The 22,321-nt window shown below is 53.6% G+C and overlaps 1 protein-coding gene across 1 annotated transcript; it reads left to right on the top strand.

The window, feature by feature from the left end:
- Positions 1 to 1,831: 1,831 nt before the first annotated feature.
- Ttll12 (tubulin tyrosine ligase like 12) lies at positions 1,832 to 20,834 on the top strand. Its single transcript, XM_021216428.2, has 14 exons — positions 1,832 to 2,035; positions 5,484 to 5,653; positions 8,299 to 8,497; positions 9,546 to 9,705; positions 9,795 to 9,928; positions 11,980 to 12,056; positions 14,342 to 14,458; positions 14,544 to 14,738; positions 14,992 to 15,103; positions 16,124 to 16,275; positions 16,627 to 16,708; positions 18,126 to 18,194; positions 18,769 to 18,907; positions 19,625 to 20,834. The coding sequence occupies exons 1-14, from the start codon at positions 1,874 to 1,876 to the stop codon at positions 19,774 to 19,776; spliced, it is 1,920 nt and encodes a 639-aa protein (XP_021072087.1). The 5' UTR covers positions 1,832 to 1,873; the 3' UTR covers positions 19,777 to 20,834.
- Positions 20,835 to 22,321: the final 1,487 nt, after the last annotated feature.

The raw sequence follows: 22,321 nt of genomic DNA, 5'->3' as shown, positions 1-22,321 counted from the left end.
CTGAGAGTTCTACATCTTCATCTGAAGGCTGCTAGCCGAATACTAGCTTCCAGGCAACTAGGATGTCTTAAAGGCCACGCCCACAATGACACGCCCACTCCAGCAAGGCCACACCCACTCCAACAAGGCCACACCCACTCCAACAAGGCCACACCTCCAAATAGTGCCGCTCCCTGGACCAAGGATATTCAAACCATCACATATATCTATTAAAAAATTTTTAAACTAGCCGGGCGTGGTGGCGCATGCCTTTAATCCCAGCACTCGGGAGGCAGAGGCAGGTGGATTTCTGAGTTCGAGGCCGGCCTGGTCTACAAAGTGTATCTGTAGCCCTGTAAATGACAATTTATATACTCTGTGAATGACCCTGTCTCGAAAAACCAAAAAAAAAAAAAAAAAAAAAAAAAAAATTAAACTACCATCTATCTCATCTCCATCTAGCAAATTATATGATGAAACAATCTATTCAGTCATTGATTGATTGTTGAGGGCTTGTGGGTATAAGAGTCTATGCATACAGGTAGGGGGTGTGCCCATGTGCAAGTGGAGGCTAAAAGAAGATATTGGGTATCCTCATCTGCCTTTCTCTGCTTAATTTCTTGAGACAGAGTCTTTCTCTGAACTCAGGGCTCCCTTTTCCTGGCTAGACCGGAAGCCAGAAAGCCCCAGAACTGAGCAGTTGGGGGTGGTAACTCATGCCTCTAACCCCAACACTTGGGAGGCAGAGGCAAGCTGATCTCTACATTTATGGAATAACCCTTTTGATGGCACACCAAGTTATCACAACCTCTGAATTCAACGAGGCATTCCAAGGACTGAGAAGGCTCCTCCAACCCCTAGAAGGGTCTGTCCGCCTTTGAGATACAAAACTAGGATCCCCACACGCTGGTGTCTCCCAATGCTTGGCAGGTGGAGGCAGGAAAATTAAGGGTTCAAGGCCAGCCTCCGAAACAAAGTGAGTTTCTTGGTCAGATTAGTCTGTGCTGAATGAGACCCTGTGGCAAAATGATGATGATAACCAAGTCCTGGGAAATGGCTCAGTGGTAAAGCATTGGCCATGTAATCTTTTTTTTTTTTTTTTTTTTTCGAGACAGGGTTTCTCTGTGTAGTCCTGGCTGTCCTGGAACTCACTTTGTAGACCAGGCTGGCCTTGAACTCAGAAATCTGCCTGCCTCTGCCTCCCGAGTGCTGGGATTAAAGGCATGCACCACCACGCCCGGCTGGCCATATAATCTTGATGACTTGCCCTGAGATCCACATAAAAGTGGAAAGAGAACAGACTCTACAATGTTTCGTTCTTTGCTTTCCACAACTGCATTGTGACACACACAAACACACACCAAAACAACATAAAACAAGGCTGGGAAAATGGCTTAGTAGTTAACTGCTCTTGCGGAAGACCCGGGTTCGGATCCCAGCACCCCATGTGTCATTCCAGTTCCAAGGGACCTGACGCCCTCTTCTAACCTCCATGAGCTATGCACTTACATACACACTCATACACGTAAAATAAAAGCACTCACACACATAAAATAAAAAATAAATTTTTTAAACTAAAATTTAAAAACAAAAACAAAAACATTCAAGCGAAACAAGATTGTAACCAGCGCAAGGGGGAGCACCTTCTGCCTCTTCCCGACCCCCTCCCCATCTCAGCTTCACCGTCTCCTTGAGGACGACTTCAACGGTTGTGACTCCCTGGGACGCTCTAAGCAGCATTCCCAGAATCCCTCGCGGCAGTCCTGAGATGAATGGAGATGACACGCCCCCAGCGCGCGTGCGCACACTTGGAACCTCGCAACCCAGGACGCAGGCGCGTGCGCGCCGTCCGCTTAAATCCTGCGGTGGGCGGCGCCGTGTTCCTCCGAGCACTATGGAGATCCAGTCCGGGCCGCAGCCTGGCAGTCCGGGCCGCGCCGAGAGGCTGAACGCGCGACTGCTGGACGAGTTCGTGTCGCTGCACGGCCCCACGCTGCGCGCCTCGGGAGTCCCGGAGCGACTATGGGGCCGCCTTCTGCACAAGCTGGAGCACGAGGTACGGGACGGCACGGGCTGCGGGCAGGCTAAGCGGTCGAGTGGGGAGCACAGCTCAGCAGCTCTGAAGGGGAGCCACTTATAAGCTCAGGAGCAGGGTGTGCAAGAGATGCGCCTGTGCCGCCATCCTTCAGGGTCTGGGCCCGCCGAGGATACGCTGGGACCTGCAAACTGGCATGCGCTTGGCTCGCGGCATCCCAACGCCTCGGCTGAGAAGTAAGGAGTAGAACTCGCAACTCCCCTTACGGATGAGGGAACTGAGGCTCCGGCGGATGCAGGAGCTCCTGTTAGATTCAGGCTACACCAGCATCATTTCAGCCAGCTCTGTGCAGCTCTGCTTAGTCCGTAAAACTCTGTGGAGTTGCTTCCCACGGCGTGAGTAGCGGCAGGTCTCCCTTTGTAGACTAAAGAGAAGGGAGGCCCTGAGTGAGACATGGAAAAGACGCTAAGAGAGGGTTTAGAAGGTCTTCCCCATATTTTGAGAGAATGGCTCCATCTTTCACCTGAGCTAGGCTTCCACGGGGTGTCGTCCGGCTTCTTCCGTCGGAGAGCTGGGTTTGGATGCTGAAGACAGAAGCTGCTAGACTGGGCATGAGGGTCTTTTGCGAAGCAAGAGCTTGGCTTCCCTTAGGACACCACCTCCTATCTGAAACCCACTAAGCCTTCAGGTGACTGGGAGAGGCCAAGAACTAGGTTGGGAGGCGCCTCCATCTTTAGCCCTGTGGGACAGTAAATGCAGAGGAGCCATCCTTGTGCTGGTGTTACAGTGTTGATGGTCCTGGGCAATACCCTGAGGTTATAACTCCCAGTCAGCCCTAGGGCAAGCAGCTGTAGTGACCAGTTTGGTAGGTGGAGTATTAAATGATTTCTCTACTTCAGTCTGATGATCAGACATTACCACATCATTGGTCGAGCCTCATCTGTCAGTGGCACCTGGGTTACTTCCTTTCACTGGGTTCTCTGCTCACGTGGTGGGCCCTCCTCCGAGCTGCCAGTTTCTGCAGACTTGCCTTGATCCCAGGCCATTGCTGAGATAGAACTGGACCCCCATTTATTAGTGATGATAAGAGGTTACCCAAGATGCTGCAAGGCTGGGTGTGTGTTTGTTTGTTTCTGGAATGCCCTGGGATCCCACTCAGGGGCACTCTCCCTTGGTCAGGTGACTCCCCACCTAAGCCAAGTCCGATTGGGAAAGCAGGCATAGAGAAACACCAGCACCTGGCTCCCTGAGGGGGTGCAGGAGATAATTATAGGCGACTGCACTCTAGCAGTGTCCTGTCCCTTCTCACCGGGTCTGGCCTAGTCAGGGACACCCATTGTTTCCCCCCTCCCCCAGGCCCTCCTGAGCCATTCCAGACAAAGCTGAGTCACCACAGTGAGACCTGCCACCAGGCCCAGAGGGAATGCTCAAGCAGGACTGTGTTCCTGCCTGCTGAGAGCCACCCTCCCCCACCAGGCAGGCCATCGGCTCTGGTTCCTTACCTCAGTCTGTTCCACAGAAAAGACTGGGGGTGTTTTCACCCTCCCTCCCACTTTCAGGAACCTCCCTAGGGGTTACCTCCCTAGGGGTTTACAGCTTGACAGGTTGGGGGTTGGTCCCTCCATGCCAGAGCAGAGGGACAACCAAGCCAGACTTCAGAAGACCTGGGGTGAAAGGCTGGGGGTGTGGAAGACGGGCAATACCAGAGTTGTGGGTTCCAGCCCCCTTCGCTTCGTTTTAAATGAGGGCAAGCCTCCACTCACCCAGGGCTGCTTCAGGGATCAAGAAAGAACTTGGCTGAGACTCTGCACTCCTTCTGTCTATGTAAGAGCTTTCCCCGAGCACCAGCTTTCCCTTATCTTCTGTTTGGGCTGCCAGCCTCCACCCTGGAGTGTGGTAACCTCCCTGCTCGCCACACACATTTTTTTTTTCATAGAATTATCGAGTGCATGCGTGCGTGCGTGCATGAGTTTATGCATATGTGGAGATCAGAGGACAACTTTCAAGAGTTGGTTCTCGGGCTGGTGAGATGGCTCAGCGGGTAAGAGCTCCCGACTGCTCTTCCAAAGGTGCAGAGTTCAAATCCCAGCAACCACATGGTGGCTCACAACCATCCTTAACGAGATCTGACTCCCTCTTCTGGAGTGTCTGAAGACAGCTACAATGTACTTACATATAAATAAATAAATAAAATCTTAAAAAAAAAAAAAAAGAGTTGGTTCTCTCACTCCACCTTGGGAAACCTGGGACCAAACTGAGGTCATCGAGCTTGGGGCCAGGGCCGTTGCCTTTACCCCGTGAGCCTCTCACCATGCCACCCTCCCCTGTGCCTTGCTTTCCTTGCCACCAGTGGCTATTTCCCTCCACACCCCAGAACCGCAAGCCTGAATCTTTCCCTCTGAGTGCTCCCTCCCAGAGAGTGCTCCCTCCCGGGGGAGCCAGGTCTAGTTCCTTGCTGAGCTGGAAGCCCCCTGAAGAGCCTGTTTCCTCTGGCCTCACAAAAAGCTTTGCCTGTGCCTGAGTAGGTAGGGGTTGTCGCTGCCCCAGGGTGGGAGAGGTCTCAGGGAGAACTCGCCTGTTTAGTCCCGTGTCATCTGATTCCCGCAGATGTCCTGCAGAGCCGGTGAAGGGACTGAGTCTCAAAATGTGTGATACTGGAGCCTGGCTTGGAAGAGCCTTTACCATAGCCCAAGCCCCATTCTATGCCTGACTTTGTATTGGTTAAATGTCCCAGCAACCCCAGACCTTCCTGTAGTACAGATGGTGAAACCGAGTCACAGAGGGTTTGAGTCATGACTTTGCTACCTATATAAGATGTAGCAAAGTCAAGACTCAAACCTCACCAGTGGGCCTTAGATTCCAGAGATTTTCCCCCCCACACACACTCCCCCCTTTTCCTGGCTCATGACAGGCCTGGGGTCCCTACGGGATGAAAACTGGGAGAGCCCGTGGGAGAAGAGAAAGACTTGTTGCTTCTCAGGCTGTCCTTGACTCCCAATCATTCCTGGCCTGGGAGATCCAAGCCCACATCTTACAGTTCCCAGTCTGCCCTGAGGGTTGCCTCAGCTGTCCTAGTGTCAGCTGTCCTGGGATAGCTCTAGTGAAAAGGAAGTCAGGGTGTGCTACCCCCACCCCGGACCAACTACCATCCTGAGCCCAAGGCCACCTCCAATGCCACCCTCTACCTTTGGGCCTCATTTCCCTTGTAAAGCACGGGATGTAGACATGATTCTCCCAAGGATACCTTCTGCCTTTGCCAACATGTGATGTCCTGAGAACGGTGGCCCAGGAGACCTGGCATAGATTACGAGTGACCCCAGGATGTGCCTAGCGCACGCGCGGCCTCAGTTCTTCAGTTAGTTCGGTTGCTAAGATGCTGTTTAGTAACTAGGACTTGCTCCTTGGAGGGGAAGGGCTCTGGAGTGCAGATTCCTATCCACACCCCTGATTCGCTGTGCTTTGGCTCAAGGTTTTCGACGCCGGGGAGATGTTTGGGATAATGCAAGTGGAGGAGGTGGAGGAGGCTGAGGACGAGGCCGCCAGGGAGACTCAAAGGAAGCAGCCCAATCCTGGGGGCGAGCTGTGCTACAAGGTCATTGTGACCAGTGAGAGCGGCATCCGGGCTGACGACCCCAACAGGTAGGATCGGGGTCTGGGCATGGGTTTTTAGAGAGGTTTCACCTAGACCCTGTTGCCCTGTGACACGTGTGGCCAGTGGTGTCCCCACAGGCTTTGGGGCCGTTTCTAACCTAAGCTGTTGACAGACTCATCGGGACCGGGAATTGAACGTGATGCCCCACAAGAGCGCATCCCTGTGACTTCACAGTGCTATAGCTCCTGGTTTTGCTAAGGGCGAGCAAACCCAGGGGAGGAAGGACTTGCATGAGGTCAGTAGGCTGAGGATATGGCTGCTGAACCCAGCCAGACCTAACAGAGCCTGGTTTTGCTGAGGCCCTTTGTCCCCTGTCCCTGAACTGCGCTGACTCAGTCCTGGGAAAGGTTCCCAGGAAGCAGAACGACCTGAGACCTAGAGCAGGCCAGAACCAGTTACCAGAGACTCAGCCCTTCCCATCTCCCAGGGACCTGGGTGGGCTCTCTCTGTAAGAGGCCTTGTTGAAGCCTAAGGAAGGAATGTCTTGAGTTTCCCTGGCATGCCTGATTTGAAGCTTCTGTCTTCCCCTTCACCAGACCGAGGGAGCTGGAGGGATCACCCCAACTGAGGTCAGCACGGCACCCCTGCCTGGCGCGGCATCCCTGCCTGGCGCGGCACCCCTGCCTGGCGCTCACATTTACCTAGAAGTGACTCAGGCACTGCCCCAGGAGGTTGAGCCCCACTGAGTTCCATGCTGTCCTCAGCGCTCTACGGAGTGGCTGGGGATGCACCCACAAACAAACTGGATAGAACTTATCTTAGGAACCTTTTCTGTGATTAAACTACACCAGCCCGTCAGCTAAGGGAGGCAGGGCTTATTCTAGCTCACGGGGTAAGATACAGCCCATCATGAAGGGTGGGCTGGGTGCAGGAGGGTCCCCCAGCAAGAGCTTGAAGCAATCTTTGTGACAGGTAGGGGTGGGCACGGGGAGGATCCAGTAGCAGGAATCGGAAGTGGTCCTTTCTGTTTTATCTGCAATCTGGAAACCGAACAGTGAGTGCCTTGTTGGTACTCAGCTGGTTTTCTGCACTTGACACAGTCCGGGATCCCCTGACCAGGGAATGGGTCCTCTACAACCAAGATGTGTCTTCCCACATCAGTTAACATAATCAATCCAGACAGTCCCTCACAGCCATACCCAGAGGCCCATCTCTCAGGTGACAGCGCTGACCCTCACAGAGCACAGGTGTCCTTTTCAGTCCCTTCTGCCCTAGGGACTTTGTCCCTCTGAGATACTCACATTTGCCAGGCCCTGGGAGTTCTCAGTCTTCTTTACCCCACACCTACCTGCGTATGAGTATTGTCATACTTCATGGTCACAAGCTGCCTTGTGCAGGAATAAACGTGCCTTTCTTTCAGGATATGCAAACAGACAAGGAAAGTAAGAGCATAGTGATAAATTCCTGAACTTGACCTTGACGGATGAGGTCAAGGGGCTATGTGCTCAGGAAAGGAGCTGCCTTGTCCACTGGACACCTCTGTGTATGGATCCCCCTAATTCGGCAAAGCTTGCTGGGGCCAGGAGTAGAAGGACGGGCCCTGGGGGCTGAAGAGATGGCTCAGTGATTAAGAGCACTGACTGCACTTACAAAGGTCTTAAGTTCAGATCCCAGCAACCACATGGTGGCTCACAACCATCTGTAATGAGATCCGATGCCCTCTTCTGGAGTGTCTGAAGACAGCTACAGTGTACTTAGATATAATAAATAAATAAATCTTTAAAAAAAAAAAAAAAAAAAAAGGTCAGGCCCGGCCTCTCTCATAGGAAGTTCTTGGTGCTTTTAGGTCCTGCGGTACATGTGCATGACTGCGTGTGTTGTGTCATGGTTCTGTCACTTGCCTGCTGGTGTCACAGGTGCTGCCAGTCTGTAGAGCCTTCGAGTGGTGAATAATGCCTGTCACTGCTAAGTCTGCAGTGGCAGAGTGGCAGCAGGAGCCTTCACCCTGTACTGGCAGTCAGGATGACCACATTTGTTCCACGTGATGCTCATGTCCGTCTGGGGGTGGGTAGTGGGAACTCCCATTGTCCTGCTCTAGAGCTTAGAGCCACACTGAGTGGGGGGCAAAGTAGTGGCCTTGGGCTGGGGCTCCATAACTGAGGTGCTGGGGAGAGCAAGTCTCAGGGGGATTGTGCCAGATCCTGTGTGTTCTCTTCCCTCCGCTCCTTTCCCCCCTTTCAGTTTTTGTTTTTTTGTTTTTTGAGGCAGGGTTTCTCTGTGTAGCCCTGGCTGTCCTGGAACTCACTCTGTAGACCAGGCTGGCCTCGAACTCAGAAATCCGCCTGCCTCTGCCTCCTGAGTGCTGGGATTAAAGGCGTGCGCCACCACGCCTGGCTCCCCTTTCTGTTCTTGCCCTGACTGCTTAGTGCAGTGGTTCCCAACCTGGATCTCGACCCCTTTGGGGCAGGGGGAGGGGGTTGAACTATCCTTTCACAGGGGTCACCTAAGACTATCAGAAAACACAGATATTTACATCACAGTTCATAACAGTAGCAAAATTACAGGTATGAAGTAGTAACAAACAGTTTTATGGTTGTGGTCACCACACGAGAGGGACTGTATTAAAGGGCCACCACAGTGTTAGGAAGTTGAGAACCGCTGGCAGTGGCTCATGTGTAGCTTGTGTCTGCAGCATCTTCCTCATCGATCATGCCTGGACGTGCCGTGTGGAGCATGCTCGCAAACAGCTGCAGCAGGTACCTGGACTCCTCCACCGGATGGCCAACCTCATGGGCATCGAGTTCCATGGGGAAGTGCCCAGCCCAGAGGTTGTGGCCCTAGTGCTGGAGGAGATGTGGAAATTCAACCAGACCTATCAGCTGGCCCATGGGGTGAGTAGACTTACTTTCTCTCAGTGCTGGTAGAAGCCCACTTGGTCCCTGTGCCTTTATCAGAAGTATGTTACCAGCTGGGCGTGGTGGCGCACGCCTTTAATCCCAGCACTTGGGAGGCAGAGGCAGGTGAATTTCTGAGTTCGAGGCCAGCCTGGTCTACAAAGTAAGTTCCAGGACAGCCAAGGCTACACAGAGACTGTCTTTTTTAAAAAAAAAAAAAAAAAGGATATTACCAACAATAACACCAGCTAGTGTGGTGGCATACCCCTTTAATCCCAGCATTTGACAGGTAGAGACAGGTAGGTGGATCTTTGAGTGTGGGACCAGCCTGTTCTACAAAGCGAGTTCCAGGACAGCTAAGGCTGCTACATAGAGAAACCTTGTCTTGAAAAACCAAAATAATAAAAATACCAATCAAAACAATAAAGTTATAACCAGTCACGGAAGTCACCCCTTTAACCTCAGCACTCAGGAGGAAGAGGCTGGGGGATCTCTGAGTTCAAGGCTAACCTAGTCTCTAGCTAATTTTAAGCCAGCCAGGGCTACACACAAGACCTTATCTTGGTACCTGGCACCAACCAACCAAGGCTGGGGAGCAAGTTACCTACTCTGCCTTTATACTTATGGGACACGGCCCCCCTCGGACCTCTAATCCCGGGCACCAGTGACTCAGCTGCCCCTTCCAAACATGTTGCCCTCTGTGGTTCTCGCCACCCTTGAGAGAGGAGAGCAGACTGCTTTGATTCACCCTCAGGCCTTCGCCAGCCCCCCTGCCAAGCGTCTAAGCTCCTTCCCCCTAGACCCGTGCCCCTGGCCACTCTCATTTGGGGAGAGCCATGCTTGTTCCTTTGGCCTCTCTACCTCAGCATCCTGTAGTTACGCCACCTAGCGCCTTACTTCCACAGGCCCGGGGTTGGTTATTAGGATTGGGGGAACCTCCAAGCTCAGAAGTGGGCAGAGATGAGCAGCGGTTGTTGGGCACACATGTGGGAGACACAGCAGGTAGATGGACATGTGGCTGAGGATGGCTGTATTCTTCCCACAGACAGCCGAAGAGAAGGTGCCAGTGTGGTACATCATGGATGAGTTTGGCTCAAGGATCCAGCACTCAGACATGCCCAGCTTCGCCACTGCTCCTTTCTTCTACATGCCTCAGCAGGTGGCGTACACGCTGCTGTGGCCCCTAAGGGACCTAGACACAGGCGGTAAGTCGGGTGCCTTGCATACCCCAGAGGATGGGCCGTGGGAGGGCCTTCCATCACCCCCACTGATGGGCATGCGTGTCTTGGCGCAGAGGAGGTGACCCGGGACTTTGCCTACGGAGAGGCAGACCCTCTGATCCGGAAATGCATGCTGCTGCCCTGGGCCCCCGCCGACATGCTGGACCTCAGCTTCTCTACGCCTGAGCCTCCTGCCAAGTACTACCAGGTGTGGCCCTGCGCCTGCAACCTTGGGCCTAGTGTTTGGTGGTTTCTGGAATGTTCTCTATGCATTTACCAAGTGTTAAGTGTCAGCTGAATCCCAGGCTCCAGGCTATCTGCTCTGGGCTGGAGAGGCTTACTGTGCACCGCTCCTGTGGCCACACAGTGTGGCTGTCTGTCTTGGTCTAGATCCCAGGTGGTCTGGGTTTGGGAAGAAGAGGTCTGTGCAGCTAGATCTGGCTGTATGCACTACTCTGCCCCTTCTAATGGTTCTCCCTCAGAGGGGACAAGAAGACACTAATTTTCCTCGGTCTCTATGGGGATGGGTCGTAAGACTGAATGGATACTAAAATCTGTGGGTACTGAGGTTTCTCACGTAAAACTGTCAGCACTGCATCAGTATCCCTCGTCTTCCCTGGATAATCTGTAATTCTCCGTTCAGTGGAGGCGTGCTGTAGACAGTCATGTGGTTTGGGGACAGTGACAAGCACACATTCCCTACAGAGGACTCTTTCCCCTCCTCAAAACACTTGTGATCTACTACTGTTGGTTGACTCTGAAGTAATAGAGCCTGAGGCTCTGAGGGCCGACCGGATTGCACATTGTACAGCACAGCAGGCCGTCAGGGGGTCCTCACTATCACCCCGAAGCCTGTAGGTCAGGACCCTACAGATTCACTCCGAAGTGCCTGGCTGTGATGAGTTCATACAAAGGCCCAACACCAAATCAGGAGGGCAGCCTCTAACATCTAGAGAGATTACGTAGTGGTACAATCATTGACTGCAGCCGCAGAAGATCTGTGTTTGGTTCCCAGCACCTGGGTCAGGTGGTTCACAACTATCAATAACTCAAGTTCATGGTGTCCAGCACCCTTTCTGGCCTCTGTGGGCATTGCACCCATGTTTCCAAATGCACGTGCAGGTAAACACAGGACACATAAATATAAGTCTTTAAGGGGAGGGAATGAAACCAGGCCCCTTCAAGTCTGTACACACAGGAGCCTGCGCCTGGCACCTCATAGATGGGCTGTTCTGTATTCACAGTTGTGTTGACGGTGAGCACATTGGGGGTGTAAAGAAGTAGAGATCAAAACCAAGGGTCTACAGTGACTCCACAGAGGCTGCAAACCTCATCCTCCTGTGTTTGAGTCTGCCCTGGCATGCAGACTCCTGATGCCCACTGCGTTGTGGAAGGTTGTAGATGGGTTAGACACGCTGACGTGGGTGGTAGTGGATGCTCTGCGAGTGACAACAGGAGACAGACAATCCTCACTTGAAACCTGTTGGCACAGGATCATGGATCCAGGCTGTGATCTGGCCTTGGGGTGACCTGTGCAGGTGAGAAACTGCTCCAGCTGCTTAGGACAGTAAATATTTATTGCCTCCCACAGTTTTGGAGGGACAGGAACTGGAGACAGTGCTCAGCAAGTGTTTCTGGTTCAGGGTTTCCTGGGCTCACAGACTTCCCCCAAAGCTGAGGAGTCAGAGCCTTCCTGAAGCCGAGGTGTTCGTATGTAGCACTCGGGGGAGAGGGCTCAGCGTTTCCACACAGGTGCCTCTCTGTGGGCTTCTGAGTGTCCCCGAGACACGGCAGCTGGCTTTTATTCGAGCCTGTGATCTGGACTCAGATCTTGCTTCCTCTCTGCTGCTCATTTAGAAATAGCTCCTTGGGTCCTGGGATGAACCACGCTCTGCCTTTCAAGGGAGTGTCAGAGTCTGTGGACATGTTTTAAACTGTTAACCAGCTCAGGCCAGGAACAGCCCTCGGGGGCTCCCTTCAGACCGAGCGGCTCCTCCCAGCACAGGTTTGGCACCCCTTGCCACCTGTGTCTGGAAGAATGAGAACAACGTGTGTCTTGTTCTTTGCCCAGCCTGGATTCTTGGGGATTTGAGAGGCCTGAGTCCAGAGCATCAGGTCAGGTAGCCCTGGGCTGCCTCCAAGAGAGGCAAGGATGTGAAGGGTGGGGCCTGGCACACAGGGTGGAGATGATCACCTGGAGAAGCTCACAATCGTTGGCTTCCTTCATTGAGGTCTGTTTCTGCCTCTCTCCGATTCTAGGCCATTTTGGAGGAGAACAAGGAGAAACTGCCGCTCACCATTAGCCCAGTGGCACGTCCCCAGGGCCACGTCTTCAGGTACATAGCCCTGTTCTCTCTCTGCTGTCACTGAGACTTGTCTTCTATGACTGCCATTCCCAGGACCCAGAACAAGACCTTTCTGGGCCCCTGGTCAGTGTCTGCGTCCTGGAGGCTTGGAACCTAGCCGTGCTGGCATTGGTACCAGAGCACTTGGAATCACAGAGGAGTGTGAGAAAGCAGGCCAGACTGCCTACAGGAGGCGGCTGTTAAACTTGCCCTGGAAAATTAAAAACAGCCAGGCTCCGTGGCATTCCTGTCATCTCAACATGAGAGACGGAGGCAGAAAGGTTACCACACGTTCTCAGCCATCCTGGGCTACAGGGTGAAACCCTATCTCAATAAAGGAAAAGGGCGTCTATATTGCCAGGAAAGCCAATCCAAAGAGTCTGAGGGTGTAGGCAATGATGGGGAAAAGGCACGGCTCTACCTCCATGCTGAGGGGCCTGAGTACAAAGCCACACCTACCGGGTGCTGAGCAGGGCTTCTGTCTTTCTAGGAGCCCTTCCTGCAGGCCCCCAGGTGCCATACCTATGGCTACTCAAACTTGGTACAGCTAGAATTGGGCCATGTGCTCCACTCCGTCCAGGTCCACCAGGTCCTGGGGTCCACCTCCCTACAGGGTGGTCCTCTTGCCTGAAGCCAGAGCCCTAGCCAAGCAAAGAGTGTGTCCTGAGACACAGATCTGACTGCAAACCCCATTCCCACACACACCTCTATTCCTTCTGGAACGGACTAGTTAGGGGTCCAGTAAGTCCTGGTTGCAGCCCTGGTTCACACTCAATCTAGACTCGGGCAGGTTGCCAGCCCCATCCCAGCAGGCTGGGCCTCCCTTTGAGCCCTCACACCGATGCATCCTCCCAAACTGCCACCTTCCTCACCTTTATGCCCTGAGACCTCTTTGCCTCCCACTTAATAACCTCAGAAGTACAGCCACCTCTAGGCCCTGTCCTCATTTCTGTGCTGGCTTTGAGGTATGACCTAAGACCTGTCCCAGGTCACAGGAGCCCTGCAGATTCAGGAGAGCCCCTGGGGGAGGTGGGGCACTAGCTCTCCTCACACAGTGAGATCAAGCAGGATTGGGAGGTTGCTGGTGTCGGCCTGATGGCAATGTTTGCGGTGTTTCCAGATGTTAAGCCTCTTATTGGAGAATGAAATAAAAGGGCCAGCGGGACGGCTCGGCCAGTAAAGGCGCCTGCCGCCATGCCTGACAACCTAAACTCGGTTCCTAGGACCTGCATGATGGAGGGAGAGAACCGGCTGCCTCCCGCAAGTCGTCTTCTGACCTCTGTGCGCACACGCGCACATACATATAAATGAATGTAAGAAAGAAAGTTCACACAGAGCGTAGAGAAGCAGGGAAACTTACTGAAAAGAAAGAGTCAGTAGAGATTGGAAAGGAATGGCCACAGACTGGAGAGGTGTGCGCCCCAGTTACTGTTTGGGGTTTCCTTGTACTAGGTTCAAGAGAAAGTTAGCTCCTTGGGGTATAACTTGGGTGGTCTTGTTGATGATGGTGTTGTTTGAGACAGGGTTTCCCTCTGTAGCCCTGGCTATTCGGGAACTGGCTCCATAGACCAGGCTGGCCTTGTGTTAGAGACACACCTGCCTCTGCCTCCCTACTGCTGGGATGAAGGCGGGCACCACTACGCCTGGCTTCTCTGTTTTTACTAAGAGACTTAGATTTCTCAGCCCTTCACTCACTGCGCACGTCTGTTCCCATAATGCATCTGACCTTGTTGCCAATTATGCATGAGCGTAAGACGGTAAATAAAGGAAGGATTCTCCCTAAAAGTCCTCTTGGGGACAGGTATGGCTTATTGCCCTTGCACCCTAAGCCAGCTCAGACCAGATTGACCCTCCTCCAGGATGCAGTTTTGAATAAAAACTGTTCAAGTTTGGTGTCATTACGAGGAGGAGAAATTTGCCTCATTGTTTGTTGTTCAGAGTGGAGTGTGTGTAGCCCAAGCCAAGCGGAGTCCCAGATACTAAGCTTTCCCTATGCTTGCCTGACTCCTACCCATCCGTTCTCATATGAGAAACCAGCACCTACTGAACATCTAAGCCATCCTACCATCCTGCCGGCAGATGTGAGGCAAGCTCTGTGGTCCCATCTCCTATGGGGACCTGGGAATACGAGTGTCTTCCTACAGCCGGACAGAGGATACGGGTCTAGACACAGACTGCCAACACCAAGTATTCCTTGGGGCTTGCAGACACAGGAGAGGGGTGAGCAGAGGCACCTGCCCGCAGTTGGGCCACTGCTCACTCCAGTCTCTCCACAGAGTCCACTGCGACGTGCGGCAGGTGCTTGGCCACCTCACCCACCCTCGCTTCACCTTCACTGAGAGCGAGGCTGACGCCGACATCTTCTTCCACTTCTCACACTTCAAGGACTACATGTAGGTACCTGGCAGCCCTGTACCCAGTGCCTCTGATGGCTGCCCCGCTACCCGGGATGCTAAGCTGACCTGTCTCCACCCATAGGAAACTCAGCCAAGAGAGCCCACAGGTGCTACTCAACCAATTCCCCTGTGAGAACCTGCTGACTGTTAAGGACTGTCTGGCCTCCATCGCTCGCCGGGCTGGGGGTCCTGAAGGTCCCCCCTGGCTACCCCGAACCTTCAACCTGCGCACTGAGCTGCCCCAGTTTGTCAGCTATTTCCAGCACCGGGAGAGGCGGTAAGTCCTCTAGGCATCAGGCAGGGGGAACGATACTGCTGGTCAGTCCCATTATAGTGCTGCAGCTCTGTCCCCATCCTTAGCCCATGCCCAGCCTGCTCCTTAGATGAGCACCTACCACCTAGTTCCACGCTGTAACCTTCCTTAGGTTCCATTACACTCCTAACCCAAAGACACGGGCTGGCCAGTCTACCTCTAGATCCTTGGGACACATTGTCTGAAAGGCAGGTATGGCTCAACTGTCTTCCCGTAGGGGTGAAGACAACCACTGGATCTGCAAGCCCTGGAACCTGGCCCGCAGCCTGGACACTCACGTCACCAACAACCTCCACAGTATCATTCGGCACCGAGAGAGCACCCCCAAGGTAGGCACACGGCTCCCCAACCCCGGTGCTCCAGATACAGGCAGAGACACCAAGGAGAGTCAGCTGTGACGCGGGGTCACTCAGCTTGTGGAGACCAAGTCATAGCACACAGCACATGACTCACCGCCCGTGGAACCCCCGGGTCTGTGGAAGTGATCCTACAGAGACGGGACCTCCTGTGGCTGAGGAGCTGTGAGGACACTAGGTTCTCCTCAGCCATGGCTACAGTGCAGGGACAATCATGGCACAAGCTGAAGGAAGTGAACTTTGAGGGCCGTCAGTCATGGTTGGGGACTTGAGACAGCAGGAGGGAGTGGGTGGAACTGTTGCTGAGAATCCATCCTCTTAAAACCTGAAAACTAGGGCCCAGGAGAGCTCAGTGGGAAAGAAAGTGCTCGCTTTGCAAGCGTGAGAACCGGACTTCAGTCCCATCCCCACGTAAAGGGGGTGACAGGAGCCAAGCATGGCCAGTCTAGCCTATTTGTCACACTCCAGGCCAGTGAGAGACCCTGGCTTTAAGAAAACTCCGTGGACAGCGCCTAAGGAATGGCACTCAAAGGCGGCTCTGGCTTACACACACACACACGCGCGTGTGTGTGTGTGTGTGTGTGTGTGTGTGTGTGTGTGTGTGTGTGTGTAAGCTTCAAATGCTGAAGCTCTGTGGGATGCGGAACCCAGGCTCTGTTCTCAGCATCCACATGGCGGCTCATAGCTGTCTGTGACACTCTCTTGTGGCCTCTGCGTACCTGTGAACGAGGACAAGCACTCTTACACATAAATAAATCTTTTTAAAGTACAAAATCAGGGTGACCATAAAGAATCTGCCCTGGCCTAGCTAGAGTCTGAAGTGCAGGGGAAGGAGGGAACAGCCATAGCTGGCCGAGGTGGCATCGCATGTGGAGTCCTTTTGCAGACACAGGTGAAGCCATCATAGGTCTCGGTCAGCGTGTGGGAGCTCCCGGGTGCTCCGTCCTGCCGGGTGAGCTGGGAGCTGCTGGCAAGTCCCCATCTGTCCTCCAGGTTGTATCCAAGTACATCGAAAGTCCCGTCTTGTTCCTCCGAGAAGACGTGGGGAACGTCAAGTTTGACATCCGCTACATCGTGCTGCTGCGTTCAGTGAGGCCGCTGAGGTTGTTTGCGTACGATGTGTTCTGGCTACGCTTCTCCAATCGGTGAGTGGGTCAGGTGGGGGCTGCGTGCCGGGGGCTGGACAGGGCAGCCCCTCCTTCCCTGTAGGGCATCCCCCACCACATCACAGAGCCCTTGACTTCTCAAGTGTTCAGTTACACTATTGCTGTAGTGAATGTGACACTCCTGTATATGTATATCAGCAAAGAATCATAATGACGTACTGTGGTTTACATAGTATCTCCATAGCGCATCACTTGCCTTGACTCCCAACTCAGGCTGAGGGGCTTTCCCAGTCTACAGACAAGGGGAGCAGTGTACCCCAGCCCCAGCAATGCGTGGCTGCTCTCCATAGGGCTTGGGAGCCCATGCTTGTCTCTCCTCTTGTCTCTCAGGCCCTACGCCCTCGATGACCTAGACGACTATGAGAAGCATTTCACCGTCATGAACTATGACCCGGATGTGGTGCTGAAGCAGGTAGGGCCTGGTGGGGCCCAAGAGCAAGGTTCTGGCTGTCACTGTTGGCTTTTGTATCCTCACAGGAAGTGTAGTCCCCAAGGTGCTAAGGAGTTCCCAGTGTTGACGATGGAGAGGCTGGGCTCCTTGGCCCCAAGATGAGTGTGTGGGGTGAGGTCTCTTTAGGGGGCACTGACACAGGGGGTACAATGAGATCTGCGTGCCGGGGCTAAAGGCAACAAGGCTGACATCAGGCCAGCAGTGCATCTGGCACAGTGGGGTGCAAGCACCAGGTCCTAACCCTGGGCATGGGTTGGAAAGGGTAGCTAGGGTGTTAGATTTGTTACATCAAAGTCTTGGCTAAGGAGTGTAAGCCCATAACCCCTAACTCTGTCTGACATGAGACCAGGAGAGCCCCATGCTCTCTCCCACTCCCCCCACACATTCCTAAAATGTGTGATTTTCCCCCCCTCTGTGGGCACACCCTAGTTCTTTTTTTTTTTTAATTTATTTTCAGTTTTGTTTTTTTTTTTTTTTTTTTTTTTGATATTTTTGAGACATGGGCTCATGTGGCCCAGGCTAGCCTTGAACTTTCAGCTCTCCCGCCTCAGCCTCGCGTGTGGATACTGAGTGCAGAGGCTGGTGGACCTCATAGCAACCTGTGTCCCATGGCTAACGGCTCTTTGAGGTGCCTCTCTGTGCCCTGCTCAAGCATCTTCTAAGAAGGTTTGTGAAAGGATCTATGACAGCAGAGTGGCTGTGCTGGCTCAGATTCCCCGTGGGGTCAAGTGGCCCTGTTGCTTCTTGTCCCTCTTACTTTTGATTGGATTAAAAGCCAGGGCCCAGACTACCCATCGAGGCCCCTGGCATAGTTGGAGGGCAGCCCAAGGACGCTGAGTTCTTTTCTTCTGCCTGGTGATTGTGTTACCTGAGAAGCCCCTTGGTGCAGGAACTCGTGTCCCATGGGACGTGCACACGGGACCTCTGCAGGGGCCTGTGCCGGCTTATCGTTCTCTGGGAGAAATCTCAGCTTCCTTATTCAGATGTTTTGGTAAATTCTTGGTCCAGGGATCTTGTCCTGGGGTACCTGTGAGGTCCCCTACAGAGTGGGTCTGGGCTCTGCTGCCAGTGGGCTATGCTGAGCTAGGCATGGTGGCCGTGCCTGACAACCTCCTAAGTCCTGGACCTTAAGTTCCCAGCTTGAGCCTTGCAGCAGCCCAACAGTCAATAGGCTGAGCGGGGAGCGCTACTCTTTTCGTAGAAGGGAAAACTGAGGCCTGGAATGTTGAGTCTGCCTGCCTAGAGCCTAATTTTGGTCTCCTATCCTCCTGAATACCCTGAGGGCCAGAGCTGGACCGAATCCTGTGCTATGGGATTAATGTCCTGCTTTATTCTAGAGGCAGTTGTTGCCACGGTAACCGGCTCTCATCTATTGCAGGTGCACTATAATGAATTCATCCCTCAGTTTGAGAAGCAGTACCCAGAGTTTCCCTGGAGTGATGTCCAGGTGAGTCTTGGGCTCTGCTAGGTTGGGACTGTGAAAGCCACACCCTTCCTTTATAGGCAGGGCTGGGGTCATCTTCCTGCTGAGACAGGTAGAGATGGCTGGACTACCATGCACTCTGGACCTGTGTGTGGCAGTTCTGGGGGCTCTTTAGAATATTCCTAAGAGGAAGGGAAGAAATTTGTAGTATCCTAAGGTAGCCTCAGAGCAGTTGTTGTAGGCTCCAACAACTCCAGGAATCCAATCCCATTGGTGCCAGGGCAGGGAGGATGCTGGTCCTAGGACAGGAAATTGGCAGATTTGCTGGAGGTTAGAGTTCTGCACTGGGCATGGCTCAGTGACAGATGTTTGCCTAGAATGCTTGAAGCACTGGGCTCCTTCCTTAATACAAAGCAGAAGTGGACTCCAGGAGGGTGAGGACAGGCTGACATGCCCATCGGCCACGCCTAGAGACAAAGGATGTAGGAGTGATGACCTGGTCCATCTTCAAGACCAGGTTCAGGCAAGGATAGTGGGCCTTGTTAGTCCCAAAGTCAGGGTCGAGAACACCGTGTGACAGAGCATTTCTTGTCCCTAGGCTGAGATCTTCAAGGCCTTCACGGAGCTGTTCCAAGTGGCATGTGCCAAACCACCACCCATGGGTCTCTGTGACTACCCTTCATCCCGGGCCATGTATGCCATTGACCTCATGCTCAACTGGGACAGCCACCCAGATGGTAAGGGGACATCTCCACACCAGAACCGCCCACCCGGGCCACCTGGGCCCACACCAGCAGCACCTGGGACAGCCCTGGCTGCGGCAGGGTTTTGATGTGGCATAGTTTGGTTTGGTGTGGTTTGGTTGTTTTATGTATTTGAGAGTTCAGTATGTGTGTGCGTAAAGGGCACAGGACCCCCTAGAACTGGAGTTAGGAATGGTTGTAAGCTGCCTCATGGGTTCTAGGAACTCAATCCAAGCCCTCTGCAAAGACAGCAAGTGCTCTTAACTACTGAACCGTCTCTCTAGCCCACGGCTATCATTTCACTGGATAATTAGCGAGGTGGTGCAGGTTGGGTATCCTGGCCTGATCCCTAAAGGAAATACCTGCATCAGTTCAGGGGGAAAGGCAGCCGACTGGGGCCACGAGAACTCACGGGATAAGAGAGCTGGAACCACCCTGCCAGCCCTAAATGCCACTCCCTCTGACCAAACTGGCCATCGAAGCCTGAAACAGTGTCCCCCTCATAGCCCCAGGGGTAGGGGTAGCTTCAGCCTTTCTTTGGGAGCAGGTCTCAAGCCAGGGAATGTTCGTTCTAGATCACACCCTGTGCACACACACTGGGAATTAAGGCCTAAGCCAGTACCCATCACAGTCCCAGCCTGTCCTCCCAAGACAGATGTGTGCCCCAGCCCTGCTACCACAGAGCCTTCCCAACTCTTGTTTCGTCATCAGGAAAGCGGGTGATGCAGCCCCAGATCCTGGAGGTGAACTTCAACCCCGACTGCGAGCGAGCCTGCAGGTACCACCCCTCATTCTTCAACGATGTCTTCAGCACTTTGTTTCTGGACGAGACCGACAACTGCCACGTCACCCGCATCATCTAGGTGCCCAGAGTTCTGCCTGAGCTCCAGCCTCTGGGAACTGCCTCTGCAGTCCCAGGCTTCTCCCTCCCTCCCTCCCTCTCTTCCCTCCTTCCTTCCCCAGCCAGAGCCTTGGCATAAGTTAGGCTCAGCCCTCCCGAGCCGTGTCCCGCTTCATATGTGGGATATCAGGTCCATGTGTGGCAGAGCTGGACAGTGAGTGGTGGCCCAAGGGCTGGGCTCCGACCCAGCCCTCTGCGTACCTCTTAACGCCCTCTCCTCTCTGAAGAGTCTGCAGCTCAGCCAAGGGCTTTTCTCCTGGCATCCAGAAAGTTCGCAGACCAAGAGATGTTCTGCAGAAACAGGGTTCCACGGGGGAAGTGTTTGGGGACCCCGTATCCACCAGGGCCAGGGAGTACTCTCTCAGAATCTCTGCCCTCCTGCCCCATGGCTGCTGTAAGCAGGGTACGGGAACCCTGTGTTGCACCCACGGGCCCCAGAACAGCCACGGGGAAACATTTGCCAACCCGGCCTTATGCCTCGGCATCCTCCACCAGAGCCTTCACCAGCAGACTTCGCAGCCATGCCTGCCCTGGGTGTTTCCCTTCTGGGAAGCTGGGCTGTGCAGAGTCCCATGGTCTCTGCATGCTGGCACCTCACCAAGTCCCACTGTGCTCTTGTGGTAGACAGGGTGCTAGGGTGCTCTAGGGCTGTGACATTTCATGACAGAGTCCAGGCAGGGGTGACTGGAAATGCCAGAGCTGCTAAGATGGCTCTGGGGAGAACTTCATGTGAGAATCAGGCTGCCTCTCGCCAAGGTTCAGAGTCACGGTGTTAAGGTTTTGGGGTTGTTTTTCTTTGAACCTACAGAAAGACAATGTAACATCAAGTTTCTAGTTTTGTTGCTGGAATTTGAAGTCAGCCACCATTGTTTCTGTAACTGCTAGGCACAGGGATCCTGCCCTCTAGGAAGTGGGTGTGGTTAGAGTAGGCGGGAGATGCTTCCAGACTGTCTTCCTGTTGGGGTGGGACACTGTGGTGGCAGTTGTCCTTGTGAAGGTAGAAGTGACCCTGTCTTAGCATGACTGGACATGGTTCTTCCTGCTCATCTCTGGGCAGTAGGCCACCTGTTAAGGAGCCTGCCCCCATCCGTGTTGGGTCCAGCCACCATCAAGGTCAGGGTAGACACTTGTGGTGGTCCTGCCCCTGGAAAGCTGCTGGCATCTGCCCTTTTATATTGCAATAAAATATGCCTTCTTTTCACCTGGTCTTTTCTCTTTGGGGCCCTAGAGGCACAGGCCTGGGCTGGTGAGGCAGCTGTGTTCCTCCAAGGTTGCAGGCAGACCCAACATGTCACCACGTGTGCTTTGAAAAATGAGAAGGAAAAGAAAGACCTCTGAGCTCCCTAAGGCAGTTTGGCTTCCTAGTGAGAGTCCCAATTCCAAGCTGGAGAAGAGCTCTGACCTGTCCTGTCTATACCACCAACCCAAGGGGGCTTTGGGGGTCACAGGGTCTGAGACTTGGTCCTACCTGGTGGCCTTGAGAAATAGCATTCTCTGTGTTACCTACTTGTTCTGGAGTGGGGATGAGAGGCCATTCATGAGGTGGTTAAGAGGCTCTGGGGGCTGACAGAGGACCAGCAAGACAGCTCACCAAGTAAAGATACCTGCTGCCAAGCCTGAAGACCTCCCTGGGAACTACAGGAAGAGAACTAGCTCCCACGGTTGTCCTCTGACCTCCATGTGTATACCACGGGACATGTGAATGGTCATGCATGTACACACAAAAATATAATTTAAAAGTCTAAAGAAGTCAGGTACTTCATATGTGCCAGCTGGCCCAGCATCAGGCTTGGCCATCAGCCAGCTGTAGAGACAGTGGTTATTCATCCACACCCTGGTTGCTCTCTCCACTTAAGGGGTCACCAAAGGCCAGCACATGCTGCTGAAGAAGGAAATGGGAGGCTGAGCTCTGCAGGCCCTGGCCTGGCCTCCTGGGAGATGCCAGTGGCTGACCACAAACTCAGGTGTTTAACAGCCCCCTCTAATCCTAAATCAACATGGCTCCCATATTGACAGTTGGCCACCCAGCCCCTCGAGCCAGTTGGCTGGGGACATCGGGTAAAAGTTTAAGGCCTGTGCTGTGGGAATAAGCACAAGCCAGAGACCGGTCTAAACCAGCAGGCCAAGTGCCCTTCTCATTAAAGGCTGCAGAAAGCTATTGTCCCGTGAGCTGGTGACAGCATAGAGAAGGTGCTTCCAGTGGTAGGCACTGCCAAGAAGCCCTTCCCAAGTCTTGGGTGCACTACCCATCAAAGTGTCCGGTATGGGTGTCTGTGATACCTGATGGGTCATTTGTGCCCTGTAGGGACAACGTATACCCATGAGGCCTATGGGAGCAGGCTGAGCAGGTGAGAGGGCGCTGGAATTTAACACCCTCTTCCTGCCAGTTGGGTGACCCTAGGTGGAGAGCCTGGGTGGTACCAGCCCAGACAGGCCCAGCCTCAGCAGCAGAGCCATCCTGCTTGTCCACCATCTGCCTGTCCAACAGGCCAGATGTCCCACTAAGT

Source organism: Mus pahari, chromosome 17, assembly GCF_900095145.1.
Source record: "Mus pahari chromosome 17, PAHARI_EIJ_v1.1, whole genome shotgun sequence".
Classification (NCBI taxonomy): Eukaryota; Metazoa; Chordata; class Mammalia; order Rodentia; family Muridae; genus Mus; species Mus pahari.
This window is presented reverse-complemented; position numbering and strand designations above follow the sequence as displayed.

What these genes read in the sequence shown, in the direction of transcription:
- Ttll12 (XM_021216428.2), top strand. Translation starts at nt 1,874, where the DNA reads ATGGAGATCCAGTCCGGGCCGCAGCCTGGCAGTCCGGGCCGCGCCGAG. An exon ending in CGGGCTGACGACCCCAACAG is followed by an intron (nt 5,654 to 8,298) that starts GTAGGATCGGGG and finishes TTGTGTCTGCAG; the next exon opens with CATCTTCCTCATCGATCATG. An exon ending in ACCGAGAGAGCACCCCCAAG is followed by an intron (nt 15,104 to 16,123) that starts GTAGGCACACGG and finishes TCTGTCCTCCAG; the next exon opens with GTTGTATCCAAGTACATCGA.